This window comes from Anomaloglossus baeobatrachus, chromosome 5 (assembly GCF_048569485.1).
Source record: "Anomaloglossus baeobatrachus isolate aAnoBae1 chromosome 5, aAnoBae1.hap1, whole genome shotgun sequence".
Taxonomy (NCBI): domain Eukaryota; kingdom Metazoa; phylum Chordata; class Amphibia; order Anura; family Aromobatidae; genus Anomaloglossus; species Anomaloglossus baeobatrachus.
The window spans coordinates 586,368,497-586,383,396 of record NC_134357.1 but is presented as its reverse complement, the minus strand read 5'-3'; the positions used below and the strand labels follow the sequence as shown (position 1 = coordinate 586,383,396).

The following is a 14,900-nucleotide window of genomic DNA, read 5'->3' as shown; positions in this document are numbered from 1 at the left end:
AAATCCCACCTCCTTAGGGGGCCGTTATTCCCTGAACATTTCTTCGTGTATTGACCTAGTAGCTTTCTCATCCTCAACCCCCATAGTATCCCACACTGCTCCCAGAAGTTCATCCATATCATCATTTGAGAAAAAATATTTGGTCTCAACTCTATCTGAAAATACACCTTCATCCTCTTCTATCAACTCATCTAGCGGAGAGAAGGAAGGACCTTCTAATGAGTCTGACTCTAAGTCTCCCACAGGGCTTAGATTTCTCTTCTTAGGCGCAGGGGTTGCAGTGGGAAGAGGCTGGGAGAGGCATGCTAGGGCGGACTGAACTTCCTGACGTACCAGGTTTTTTAATTCAACCAGAAGGGAGGGTTGTTCCTCTCTAACTACCTGAGCAGTACAGGGCTGACATAACTTCTTAGAATAGTCTGAAGGAAGCTTCTTATTACACATGATACACTTTTTGCTAGAGTTCTTCTCTTTCTTAGGTGCAACATTCTTGTCTGGCTAAGGATGGGGGGGGGGAAGAGGACGTAAGTATACACCCAGGAAGAGGAGAATTCCGACAGAGCAATACGAGCCCATAGCCCCGACCTTCCCCCAAGTCACTGTCTCACAGAACCAGGGGCTGAGCTGGGATCCACAGAAGCAAAGTTGTTGAGCGGTCTCCCTCCATCCTCAGTCCTGGAGAGCGCTCTCACCGTGGTCCCTTTAATGAGGTCTGGATGTATCCAGCTGTCCACAAAGTGGATGAGTCCACCTCCTCCGTCGGGGTGGTGCAGGCTTCCAACGGAGTGAGTGCTGACAACACCACAGGGCTGTGCAGCGCCACTTTGGAACGCACGAACTCGGAAGCGACGTCGACAAAGGCGTCCGATGACGTCACTTCCGCGTGGCCACAGCTGCCGCGTGTGTGAAAAGAGGAGGTGCCGGGAGCTACGGGAGGTACCCGGAGAGTCAGCTTTCCCCGCTTTACCTCCAAGAGGCGCAGGAGGGGCAGGCAGATCCCGAATCCAGAGGAGACGGGAGCAGCGATGGAGGAGGAAGCGGGCTAGCTTCGCCCTCAGCTGTTCGGTTGGTAAGAAATACTGATGCGGCGCTCTCATCACCAGCCACGAAAGCACCGCAGGTAATCTCTTTGTGCCCCCATAGGGCCCGGGAACAACACTGGAGATGAGAGGTGGGGAGGGGTTATTTAACCTCTTTGTGTTTCCTGTCCCTTTTAGGACGGAGAGTTAACCTCCTGTGTGCTGCCGTGGAGGGTGACTAGAGAAAATAACCACTAGGTTATCAGACATATTTGATCCAAATTTTTGTGACTTTTCAAAAATTTTGTGCCACTTGTTTGGCTTTAAAGTTCTGATAAATTGAGACCATAGTGTTTTAACAACTTCCACATATCTAGGATGCATAGTGCGATTCAATTCTCCCATCACGGCTGGGGATAGAAGCTATACCAGCCGTATAATACAATACAAAGGGAAGGGGAAAAGAATGCACGAGGGAAAGGGTGAAGTGGTGACCCCTGACAATAAGTTGCAGCTCAATCTCCCTGCCCTCACCAACCCTATACAGGTTCCGAACCTTTCGCCAAGCAGGAATACCTCACCCCTTGCAAACCCTGAAATCGGCCCGAAGTAAGGATGGAGGGTATGAGCTCTTCGTCAACACCCCTAATGGTAAGGGTGACAAAAGGAAACAATACAGGGGAAACACAAATGCTACCGAGCCCAAGTACATAGCAAAAATCAAACACTTCTCTTAGGAGCAGCTACCACAGACGTCTCTGGAACAACAGAAAGAGACGACTGCTGCAGACCGCAGCCGGGAACAACTATAAACTGCACCTAAAGCACCCCAGGGTGAGGTTTATAAAGGAAGTGAGAGGCTGACAACTGAGAGGAAAACTGACAGTTTCCCAGGGTCATAGAGTTTGCTGCTGCAGAATCAGAGAACTGTCAGATAACAACACAATCTCTGGTATTTTCTAACACTCGCTGCCACTTGATTGTCCACCGGCCATTACAGCTCTGTGAAATCCCCTCACTATTTTTGTGCGAAATGTCTACAGCTCTGCCTCAGCTCCAGAGGTTCTGAGGAAAATCATCAAATCTACACAAAAGAGAAAGATAGGCATGAAGAATATATATTTTACAAGCATTTATTAACAAACCAACACGTTTTGAAATGCAACTATATACCATATTCCTATCTCCAATCTGGGGATGCGCTTTTTAGTAAATAAAGCAAACCTTTCACAAATGTTCCTGAAGTCTCTCGAAATACCCAACTTACTAGCAAAATAGAGCCCGAATTTCCATTTTGTGGGATCTCAGTATGCAGAGTGGGATCTGCAGCTGCTCTAAGCACGAGACATTGCTCTCTCAACTAATCCAGCGCGGTCACATACTTTTATAAGATTTTACTGAACTACTTAAGAAGGATCATGCAGCGCTGGGGTCGTAGTGCTCACTCTTTCATGGTGAGAGTGATCTCTGAGGGTTGTGGGATCTCACAACCTGGAAGTTCGTTTAGGGACTCTTCCAAAGGTTTTGGTACTGGATTATATTTAGTAAATTCACTAATCTGTGCTCTCCACTAATTTAGTAATAAAAAAGGTAGTCACAGATTTGTCATAGGCACTATTTAAGGAGAACATCAAACAAAATGCGCTTGAAATTGGGGGATATTACTCCCTTAACAGTGTCAGAAGCAGATTCCATAACAGTGCTTCATGACTACATTTTTTTGCTTCAATGTTTTTCCTATTTTCCTCCTTCAAAACCTAGGTGTGTCCGAAAAATACGATAAGTTTAAAAAGAAAGAAAATGGTTCTTTCCCTCACCAATTCTTATTTGAGCAATTGTAGCCGATTTTTGGATAAAACACTTTAAATTATAGTACATCATGATGGCTTCTCCCTTGTGACTCATCTGACAACAGTACCTGACTAATGATTAAAAAACATTTGGCAAATTACGAATGGAAGAATTGCTGCTCCGCTCTGTGCTTTTTCTCATGGTCGACAAGACTTGATTTACCTGTTAAACATTTCAAATATTCACAACATGAAAAAGGTTCCTTCCCTGTGCAGCTTCTTCAGATGTTTAATGAGATCCGATTTCTGAGAGTAACATTTTCCACATTCAGAACATAAAAATGGTTTATCCCCTGTGTGACGTTTTCCATGATCAACAAGACTTGATTTCCTAGTAAAACATTTGCCACATTCCAGGCATAAAAATGGCTTCTCCCCTGTGTGAGATCTTTGATGACTAACAAAAGCTGATTTATGAATAAAACATTTCCCACATTCTGAACATAAAAATGGCTTCTCCCCTGTGTGATTTTTCTGATGTGAAACAAGATGTGATTTCTGAATAAAACATTTCCCACACTCTGAACATGAAAATGGCTTCTCCCCTGTGTGAGATCTTTGATGACAAACAAAAGCTGATTTATGAATAAAACATTTCCCACATTCTGAACATAAAAATGGCTTCTCCCCTGTGTGATTTTTCTGATGTGAAACAAGATGTGATTTCTGAATAAAACATTTCCCACACTCTGAACATGAAAATGGCTTCTCCCCTGTGTGAATTCTTTGATGCACAACAAGATCTGATTTCCGAATAAAACATTTCCCACACTCTGAACATGAAAATGGCTTCTCCCCTGTGTGAATTCTTTGATGCTCAACAAGATCTGATTTCCGAATAAAACATTTCTCACACTCTGAACATGAAAATGATTTCTTCCCTGTGTGAATTGTCTGATGTCTAACAAAGTCTGATTTCCGAATAAAACATTTCCCACACTCTGAACATGAAAATGGCTTCTCCCCTGTGTGAATTTTCTGATGTCTAACAAGGTCTGATTTCTGAAATAAGCATTTCCCACACTCTGAACATGAAAATGGATTCTCCCCAGAGTGATTTTTTTGATGGTTAGAAAGGATTATTTTCCGAGAAAAACATTTTCCACATTCTGAGCATGAAAATGGCTTCTCCTTTGTAGGAGCCGTTTCATGTTCCACATCCCTTCCGTAACTTTTATTTTGCTTACAATTCTGTGATAAATCGGAATTTTGGACTTGCTTGAAAAGATCAGATGATAGAGCTTTCTGAGGAAGGACTGGAGGTATATCTGGGACAAAAGCATACTCTTCATATGTATCATCTTTTACAAATTCTGAAGATATTAGAGGTCCATGTGAACTCCCAATACAGTCATCTGCTAAAAATAAATACAATGTTATTATTTTATAACGATATTATCTTGAATGTAATTTATTTTTTTTAAATGATCACATCAGCAATTAAATTTGGAAAACATGTATTCTGAATTTTTTGTCCAATTTCGACATCCAAAGCCTGCTTTACACCTTACAATTAGGTGTGCGATCTCGTATGCGATGTGACACGCCCAGGTCGCATATGCGATTGAATGAGATTGCACGTAGGTCGTTCATTTGCTGTCACAAGAGCGTTAGTAGTTATGTTAAATTGATCAATTTTGTGTGCGATCCTTTAGATCATGTGTTCTGTGACGTATGCATTGGGCACCTTTTTTTTTTTTTTTTTTTTTTTTTATTTATTGACTTGACAAGCGTGTGTAATGTGTAGGGATGCGTTTTTACTATGTCATCTGCCATTCAGCTCTGCTACATGGCCGCTGACAGCAGACAGCCATGTAGCAGCGGTGAATGGTAGTTGACAGCAGACACAGAAAGAGCCGCACGATCAGAATGAACTCGGGTGAACCTCACCCGACTTCATTGTCATGCTGCGGCTCTGTCTGTGTCGCGTCCTGATTAGCGGTCACCTGTGAAGGGCTCACCGGTGAAAGCTAAACTCCTGAGTAACTGAATTGAGCAGCCCTCTCTCATATACTCACAGATCCCCGATCTCCGGCGCTGCACGGCATTCACACTGCTCCGGCGGCTTTTACTGTTTTGAAAAAGCCGGCCGCCCATTAAACAATCTCGTATTCCCTGCTTACCCCGCCCACCGGCGCCTATGATTGGTTACAGTGAGACATGCCCCCCACGCTGAGTGACAGGTGTCACACTGCACCCAATCACAGCAGCCGGTGGGCTGCCAATAACTCCTTATTACCCCGATTTGCCAACGCACCAGGGCAAATCGGGAAGAGCCGGGTACAGTCCCAGAACTGTCGCATATAATGTATGCGGCAATTCTGGGCGGCTGTTGGCTGATATTGTTAGGCTGGGGGGCTCCCCATAACGTGGAGCTCCCCATCCTGAGAATACCAGCCTTCAGTCATATGGCTTTATCTGGCTGGTTTTAACCCCTTCAGCCCCCGGGCACTTTCCGTTTTTGCGTTTTTGTTTTTTGCTCCCCTTCTTCCGAGAGGCGTAACTTTTTTATTTTTCCATCAATCTTGCCATATGAGGGCTTGTTGTTTGCGGGACGAGTTGTACTTTTAAATGAAACCATAAGTTTTACCATATAGTGTACTGGAAAATGGCAAAAAAATTCCAAGTGCGGAAAAATTGCAAAAAAACTGGGATTGTACAATAGTTTTTGGGATATTTTATTCACCGTGTTCACTATATGGTAAAACTGATGTGTGGGTATGATGCCTCAGGTCGGTGCGAGTTTGTAGACACCAAACATGTATAGGTTTACTTGTATCTAAGGGGTTAAAAAAAATTCACAAGCTTGTCCGAAAAACGTGGCGCACGTTTTGCGCCATTTTCCAAAACCCGTAGCGTTCTCATTTTTCAGGATCTGAGGCTCAGTGATGGCTTGTTTTTTGCGTCTTGACCTGACGTTCTTAACGGTACCATTTTTGCGCAGTTGCTACGTTTTGATCGCCTGTTATTGCATTTTGCGCAAAATTTGCGGCGACCAAAAAACGTAATTTTGGCGTTTGGAATTTTTTTGCCGCTACGCCGTTTACTGATCAGATTCATTGATTTTATATTTTGATAGATCGGGCATTTCTGAACGCGGCGATACCAAATATGTGTGTATTTTTTATTTTTTTAACCCTTTAATTTTCAATGGGGTGAAAGGGGGGTGATTTGAACTTTTAGGTTTATTTATTTTTTTTTAATTTTTTAAAACTTTTTTTTTTACTTTTTTTTTTTATTTTACTAGTCCCCCTAGGGGGCTATTGCGATCAGCAATCTGATCGCTTTGCACAATCTGCAGATCTCAGCTACAGAGCTGAGAACTGCAGATTTGCTGCTTCAGTTTCAATGCCGGCTGTATTCCGGCATTGAGAGGAAGTGACTCATGTTAGCCACAGGCGTCATCACATGACCCTGTGCTACCATGGCAACCGCCGAAAGTCACGTGATCATGTCACGTGACTTCCGGCGGGGGCGGGGTAAGTCACTGTAATGGCGGCGCCCATATACATATCGCTGCCAAGACTTTGGCAGCGAAATGTAAGGGGTTAATGGCCGCGGGTGGAAGCGATTCCACCCGCGGCTAGCAGGCACACATATCAGCTGTTGATAACAGCTGATATGTGCGCCGATCGCCGCCGCCCACCGGCGGCAGGGGGCGGGGCTTACCGGAAAACGATCCATGACGTATCTAGTACGTCATGGGTCGTTAAGGGGTTAAAATTAGGGGGGAACCGCACGCCTTTTTTTTTAATTATTTATTTCACTACACAGTATAGACACGCCCACCGGCTGCTGTGATTGGGTGCAGTGTGACACCTGTCACTCAGCGTGGGGGGCGTGTCTCACTGTAACCAATCATAGGCGCCGGTGGGCGGGGTAAGCAGGGAATACGAGATTGTTTAATGGGCGGCCGGCTTTTTCAAAACAGTAAAAGCCGCCGGAGCAGTGTGAATGCCGTGCAGCGCCGCGCCGGGTATCGGTGAGTATGAGAGAGGGGGTAAGAGGGATAGACTGACATGGACAGAGAGAGAGGGACAGAGATAGTGACCGACTGACAGAGATTAGTGCATGACAGACATTGTGAGGCGCTTCAGAACACAGCTTTTCAGCTGCGCTCTGAAGCGGACCTTTTTTAAGCTGCAGTGCAGAGCGCACACCTGCGCACATAGCCTCAGACATCAAAATCGTATGAGGGATGTCACACGTTTCAATTGACTAGGTTCGTGCAACAAAACGTCCAATGTATGAGGAATAAACGAAGTGTATGCGATCACCGTATTTGCGTTCAATCTTGATCGCACGTAGGTGTCACACGCAAATACGTCACGAACGATGCCGGATGTGCGTCACTTACAACTTGACCCCGACGACGGATTGAAAGATTTATTGAAGTGTGTAAAGCAGGCATAAGAGTTACATCTTCGTTAGTTCGGATCTCCCATTCCTGTCTCCAAGATATCTCTCCAGTAGCACCAGTTCTCTGGAATGTGCTACAGTAAATAATCTGATTGATTTTCACAATGTGACTGCAGGATAATGAGGGATAGGGGGCTCATATACTGTCCCTCACGCTACGGGACCCTAAGCTATTTCTAACCTCTGGATTACCTCTGAAGATGGAGATGCCAGAGTCCCGTGCCTTACTATTCTCCTGACCAGATCTAATCTGTTATTCACCCAGGGAAGGAAGGGACAGGAATATGATGGAAACACAAATTAAGACAGGCAGAAAACACAGATTAAGACAGACGGGACACGTTGAAAACTCACAGAACTAAAACAGTGTGAGACTAAGGAAAAAATCAAGAGCAGGAAGGCAGGAACAAAAATACAACAAGGGTTAACATCACAACAGCTCACAGCAGTAATGCACCACAACCACCTGTAAGTCTGGATCACAACACCTCACCAGACTAGTATAGGTAAACTATAGCAGGCATTAATGAAATAGTACAGCCAGCATATACAGAAGGGGAGGGAACGGTAGTTTCTCCTTTAGAGCATGTGATCAAAGACATTGTCAAAAAGGTCCTTAATCAGTCCGATAATAGGCACATAAACACTGGGGCCGCTAGGAGAATGGGGGGCCCTGTGAAATTGCTCAGTTTGCACTTTCTTTCCCCTAATGCCAGTCCTGCATGCCCGCCTGTCTTCTGGTCAGTTCATTTAGACTACTGTAATTAAGAGACATTTTGTTACATCATGTCTAATTACATTGCAGTCATCAAAGGTCCTTAAACAATCAACTTTAGAATACAACTGATGGACCCTCTGCAGGTCTTTGAGTTGCCATCATAATAACATAGAGAAGGCACTAGAAACAAACAGCAGAAGAAGCAGAAGCAAAGAAAATACAGCTGAAAAAAAACAGAGCAGAAAGTCTAAAAATGTAAACACAAAATTAGTGCAGAAAGTACATGAGTAGATATCTCTTACTGGATAGATCTGGAGGAAACACATCCTGAGGAACATCGGGGTCTTCTTGTTTACAGTCCTGTGGGAGAAGAGGACGGGGACATCTCTCTGGTGTTGTCCTCTTACTGGATAGAACTGGAGACACATACAGGGACTGAATTCATTCCTTACATACAGATAATTATAGGCCGTGTGTATTTAGTCCTGTCTATTACCTGGTGATGTGAGGGGCTGGGGATCCACCATCATGACGTCCTTGTACAGATCTTTGTGTCCTTCTAAATAGTCCCACTCCTCCATGGAGAAATAGACGGTGACGTCCTGACACCTTATAGGAACCTGACACATACAATGATACCGTCACCCCCGATACCTTCATAGCGTTACTGTATAATGTCCCAGCATTCCCAGCAGTGTCACCTCTCCAGTCAGCAGCTCAATCATCTTGTAGGTGAGTTCTAGGATCTTCTGGTCATTGATGTCCTCATGTATCGGGGGGTGAGGTGGAGGCCCCGTGATTGGGCTCAGGGGTCTTCCCCATCCCTCAGACACAGGGGCCTGACAGCGATCACTAGAGGTCTTCTTCACTACTGTGTAATCCTGGTTATGGAGAGACACAGTAAAAAATCTCACTACAGACATTTCCAGAGTCCTCACCTCTCCAGTTCTGTCCATCTGTTATTCCCATAGATAAGAATGATGTAATGTGACGTCATTAGAATCTCTCACCTCTCCAGTAAGCCGGAAGAGGATCTCTAGGGTGAGGTGTAATATCCTCTCCACCATCTTCTCGCTGTCTCTGTCCATCCTTGATGGGTCAAGTAGAACAATTATATAGAAGATCTCCACTGAGAGGATCCGATATTGTAGGGATCTGAATGAGAAGATAAGCCGGTGTAAGAACATATAAAATACAATTACTACAGTTGTGATATCGGTGTGAAGCAATAATGCGAGCACTTCACACATCTAGAGGTCACAGAGAAGATTCTTATGTGTGATGAGCTTCTGTCATGAGAGTAAAGTCACAATTTTGGGGCTATTGAGAAAAGGGATAGGGGGTGATTTACTTATATTTCTCACTAGCTGCAGTAGCCGGAATTACCTGGGATAGTAACTAAATCTCTCTCCAACTCTCCCTGGATGGGATATATATACATATACTGTTATACTATATATATATATACACAGACACAGATACATACACACACACACAGAGTGGGGAAAATACAGTAAGTGATTGATTCTCTACCGACTTTACAAGTTACCTACCACCTACACAGAATGGAGGGTCTGTAATTTTTTTTATTTTTTTTTTTTTAAATTTAACATTTTTATTGATTTTCATAACATAACATAAGCAATTCCAATCATTGATCATTGACATACAAAGTAGAGAGAGTAGCATCAAGGTGCACTCAATAATAATAATAATAATAATAATAATAATAATACTCCATATTCCATAGCATTATAGGCAGGAATCACTTAAAGGAGAGAAGGAAAGAGTGAAGAAGGAGGGGAGAGAAATAGAAAAGAAGAGAGGTATGCCACGAACACCCCCGTCCGTCCAGACCAAGACCCATAATTAAATAGCACTCAAGAAGGTCTCACTTCGTTCACACGAGTGCATGTCACACTTTACCTCGCGTTACAGAAACTAGGACTAGTCAGGAAAGATTCCCAATGGGGCCACTTTGTAACGGTGGTCTCAACATCATTACGAGATTGGGCCAGAATTCGCTCCATCCGGTAGATTAAGTCCACCTCACTTATCCATTCTTCCACAGAAGGCGACTCGGTGGTCTTCCAGTGGCGAGGTATAACGGTCTTGGCCGCCTGAAGGAGGTGCCTGAGTAGCGATTGTTTATATATTTTTTTTTGGCAGCGAGAACATATATAGGGGAACGGCCTCGGGTTGTCTCGGCACCGCCACCCCCGAGATCTCCTGAGTCGCTCTCAAGACACTGTCCCAAAAGGCAGCCAGGACTGTACATGACCACCATATATGTTGCCGTCCGCAACGCCAACACACATCTGGGACCCCCGGGCACCACCTGTGAAGCAAGGAGGGGACCCTATACCACCTTGAGACAACTTTATAACTTGTCTCCTGGGACCTGGTGGCAGTTGCTGACTTGTGAGATGGATGGAAGCAGCGGTCCCTTTGTTCTCTAGAGAACTCCTGTCCAAGATCATTCACCCAAGCTCTGCAAAAGGGAGGAAGGTGGACCGAGTCATTGATGGTCAGTAACTTATAAATGCCCGAGATAGAGTGTTTGGGGCTGGGACTCGAGGTACATAGATTTTCAAAGGGTGACATAGGTTGTGTGGGCTCGTGTGACTGACTAGCAGATGAAAGGAAGTGCTGAAGCTGTGCATATTCAAAATGATAGCGTGGCCTCAGCGGGCGGTCCCCCAAGACCAGAGTGAGTGGGAGAACCGTCCCCTGGGGTGCCACGTGGAGCACGCGTAGCGGGGCCTGTCTGGTACCGCCCAGGAAAAGGGCATTAGACGCACCAGGGGGGAACTTCGGGTTATCGGTTATTGGCATCAACGGGCCTAGTGGCTGGATCAGAGTATTTTTCCCCCCGGGAGCATGCAGGGTTCGCAAGGTCTGCCTCACACTATAAACCCCCATGAGTTTGTTCTTGTTCAAAAAGGGCCAGGTCCAAGGCAGGGTTGGTACTGACAAGGTGCATGCATCGTGAGCAATGTTTACCCATAACTTGGAACCCCTACCATGCAACAGGTCAAGAACCCTCGCATGGGCTGCCGCTTGATGGTACCTCCTATAGTTCGGTAGCCCCAGGCCACCCGCATCCTTCGGGCGGGACAGAACCGCTCCGCGAATTCTAGGACGGCCCTTGGACCATATAAATTGGATAAATAATTGCTGAACTTTGCGCCAGAACGACGCAGGGACATGAACGGGCACCATCTGCAGGAGATATAGTAGTCTAGGAAGTACAGTCATCTTGAGTGCACCAACCCTGCCAAACCAAGACAAGACCCCCGGATGCCACGTCGCAAGATCCTTCTCCAGCCTAATAGCAAATTGTTGGAAATTAAGGCAGAACAGCCTGGAGAGGTCAGACGGAATAGTAATACCCAGGTAACCAATACTGTCGCCACAGGGCCATCTGAAGAGAAAACCGGACTGCAGCGAAGAAACCTGACATTGGGGTAGGGTCACATTCAGAGCCTCTGATTTGTCAAGATTAATTTTGAAACCAGACCACTTCCCAAATCGCTCCAGCTCGGACATCAACACCGGGAGTCCAACCAAAGGGTTGGAGAGATAAATCAGAAGATCATCGGCGAATGCCGAACATTTATATTCACTATTCGCTATTTTAATTCCCCGAATGTCCGGGCTGGTCCGAAGAGCCGCCATCAAATGCTCCATCACCAGAATGTATAATAAGGGGGACAGGGGGCATCCCTGTCGAGTCCCATTGCGTATAGTAAAGGGGGCGGACAGAGTACCATTAATTTTTATACGTGCTGACGGGGAACGATAGAGTGCCAGTATTTTAGAAGTGATGTTGGGGCCCAACTCCAAGTGGTGCAAGGTTTGCGAGAGCGAGTCCAATGATATTCTGTCGAAAGCCTTTTCCGCGTCCAGTGACAGTATCATGAGTGGCAGTTTCTTAATATGAGCATAATGGATGATGTCCAGGGTTTTCAGGGTGTTGTCCCTGGCTTCTCTTCCAGGGACAAAACCCACCTGGTCCGGGTGTATCAAGTCCGGCAGGAGGGGGTTCAATCTGTTAGCAATAAGTTTGGCATACAATTTGAGGTCCACATTGAGTAGGGAAATTGGCCTGTAGTTCCCACGTGTGCGGATCCTTCCCTGTCTTAGGGATGACCGTAATGTGTGCTAACGTGGCATCAGCCAGAAAGGATGCAACCTCCGAAATAGAGTTAAAGGATTCCAGCATTAGAGGGGCGAGAAGTTCCGGAAAGGCTTTATAAAATTTGGCTGTCAGGCCATCTGGGCCTGGGCTCTTATTTGTAGGTGTGTCCCGGATGACTTGCAGAAGTTCCTCCAATCCAAACGGGGCCTCTAAATCATCAATTATGGTTCTAGCCAGTTTTTTAAATGGGGAGGGGGGGGGGAGGAGTGCCACCGGAGGTGGGGTCAGGTTATATAGCTTAGAATAATAGTTGTGGAAGGCGCTAGCGATATCGGGTGTAGTGTGCACCAACTTATCCAGGGAATTTTTAACACAGGAAATAAGAGATGTCGCTTTTTTGGCCCGCATCGCATTGGCTAACATTCTACCCGGTTTGTCCCCGAATTCATAAAATCGACTTTTACCTAGTTGGATAATATGGCTGTATGCTGAGTCCATCAGTTTCTTAACCTCCAGTCGCGCCCCCAGAAGCGCCCTCAAAGTGGGAGCACTCAGTGCCCGCTTGTGAAGAAGTTCTAAGTTTGCGACCTTCTGTAGGGCTTCTTTTATAGCCTGGGCTCTCAGTCTTTTAATCCTCACACCATGTTTAATTAATACACCCCGTAGGACGCATTTAAGGGCCTCCCACTTGAAAGAGGGTGCCGTAGTGTCCGACATGTGATCCACCCTAAAATTGGAAATAGAAGCACGTATATCTGAGGCACAGGGCTCATCCAGGAGCAGGGATTCATTCAGCCGCCACGACCCCATCATCCTCGACAAGGAGGGGACACGTATGGAGCAAAACACCGGGGCATGATCTGACCACAGGATGTTTCCGATCCCCGTGAATGAGAGCCAGGACAGCGCAACATGCTGAACCAGGATGTAGTCCAGGCGGCTGTAAGAATCCTGCGGGTGTGAATAAAAACTGTAGTCCCTCTCTGAGGGGTGTTGTATTCGCCACGCATCGAACACTTGTAGATGTAGTAATGACCTCTTAATCCGCTTGATAAATGTATAGGAGAGACTGGATTTACCCTTAGAATTATCTAGCGCCGGGTCCAATGTCACATTCAAATCCCCACACAAAAGTACCGTACCTCTCACCAAAGGCAGGGCGGTATCCACCAGGCCGGTGACAAACAGGTCCTGACCTTGGTTAGGGGCGTATGCGTTAATAACCGTAAAAATATGGTCACCCAGGGACAATGACAGGATAATGTAGCGGGCACCCTCATCTATTTTGAGGTCCAGGATTTGATGGGGCAGCGATTTATGCACTGAAATTGCCACCCCCTTTGAACGTGACTCTGGATTATTGGCAAAAAACCAAGTAGGGTAATATTTGTTTTTAATCTTAGGAGAATGGTTGGTCTTAAAGTGGGTCTCCTGAAAACAAGCTATGTGTATCTTACGTTTGTGGAGGTGGTACAGAATCTGTGCCCTTTTCTCCGGCTTGTTGAAACCTTTCACGTTGAAGGAGGCGATGTTCAAATTTGCCATTTATGACGTAATCGGGGTTCTGCACTCGTATATAAACTGGGTCGCGACCTCAGCGGAGGGTGCCCGTCGCTAGAGCGAGCAGAAGAAAGAGAAGGCAGAAAAGGAACAAGAGATGAGAAAACAGAGAACACACAAACAAGCAGAGGGACAGTCTCTGCGCTTAACTTAAGGCGCTCAATTGCGCACCGTGGGAGCATGCCCAGCACCAACCGGCAGGCCAGAGGTTCCCGACCTATGTGGGGGAGAAAATGGCAAGGCATAACATGAGAACAGCTCCTGTAAAAGGAAAAAAACAGTAAGCACTAATAAACGGATGATACTATATGAAACACCGGCATCCGAGTAGGCAATTAATACTTGAACTTCTGGGCAAATAACCTAAGAGAGGGAACCTTAAATCGAACAAGGGCCACATAGAGGGTCTCAGGTCGTCCCTCCCCCTATAATCATCCTCCCAGGTGTAGGGCGGTTGGGCTCACTAGGAGGAACCCAAGACACCAGTCACCCTTCTGTTGGACACAAGTAGTCCGCTCAGGTCTGGTCTCTTGACCTCTGGGGACCCGGGCACAGGTGCCTCCTCTCTCCAGGCCGAGCCACCATCTGTGGCAGGCCCGTCAACTGCACACGGGCTGTTGGATTCTTGGGTGGCCCAGAGCTCCTTCCCGGGTGCCAGGAACGAAGCACAGTGTCGGGCCAGAGGGGGAGAGTCATAGTTGGCAAGTCCAGTCCGGACAAAAATGCTGGTAAGTCCTCCGGGGAACGCAGGACATGATTTATAGAACCTCTGCGGACCGACAAGGAAAAGGGAAAGCCCCACCGGAACTGGATCCCCCTCTCTTTCAGGGAGTCCAGCAGGGGTTTAAGGGCCGCTCTTTGGGCCAGGGTATGTCTGGATAAGTCCGGTAAGATCCTTATCGGCATCCCATTATGGGCAAGGCTGGATTTCTTTCTGGCCGCCTGCAGGATGGCTTCTTTAAGTCCATAGAAGTGGACGCGGCACACAATGTCCCTTGGTCTGGGGTCCTCTGGATCTATGGGACGGAGCGCCCTATGGGCTCTATCAAGCTCAATTCTGGTTCCCGGTGGGCGCTTGAGGAGGTTGTTGAAAATGGAGATCAAAACTGAGGGAATGTCCGCTGGAGCGATGGATTCGGGCAAGCCCCTTACACGGAGATTATTTCTTCTGTTTCGATTTTCCAGATCATCAA

At 46.2% G+C, this 14,900-nt stretch overlaps 1 protein-coding gene across 1 annotated transcript; it reads right to left on the bottom strand.

The window, feature by feature from the left end:
* Positions 1–2,014: 2,014 nt before the first annotated feature.
* Positions 2,015–8,635, bottom strand: LOC142313152 (uncharacterized). The gene is made up of 3 exons (XM_075352141.1): positions 8,503–8,635; positions 8,309–8,422; positions 2,015–4,227 (listed from the first exon to the last, which is right to left on the bottom strand). The coding sequence occupies exons 1-3, from the start codon at positions 8,633–8,635 to the stop codon at positions 3,053–3,055; spliced, it is 1,422 nt and encodes a 473-aa protein (XP_075208256.1). The 3' UTR covers positions 2,015–3,052.
* Positions 8,636–14,900: the final 6,265 nt, after the last annotated feature.

Excerpts from the sequence above, each read along its gene's own strand:
- LOC142313152 (XM_075352141.1), bottom strand. The coding sequence starts at position 8,635 with ATGTGTCAGGTTCCTATAAGGTGTCAGGACGTCACCGTCTATTTCTCC. Across the intron at positions 8,423-8,502 it reads CCAGCCCCTCACATCACCAG|TTCTATCCAGTAAGAGGACA; the intron begins GTAATAGACAGG and ends ATGTGTCTCCAG. Across the intron at positions 4,228-8,308 it reads GTTTCCTCCAGATCTATCCA|CAGATGACTGTATTGGGAGT; the intron begins GTAAGAGATATC and ends ATTTATTTTTAG.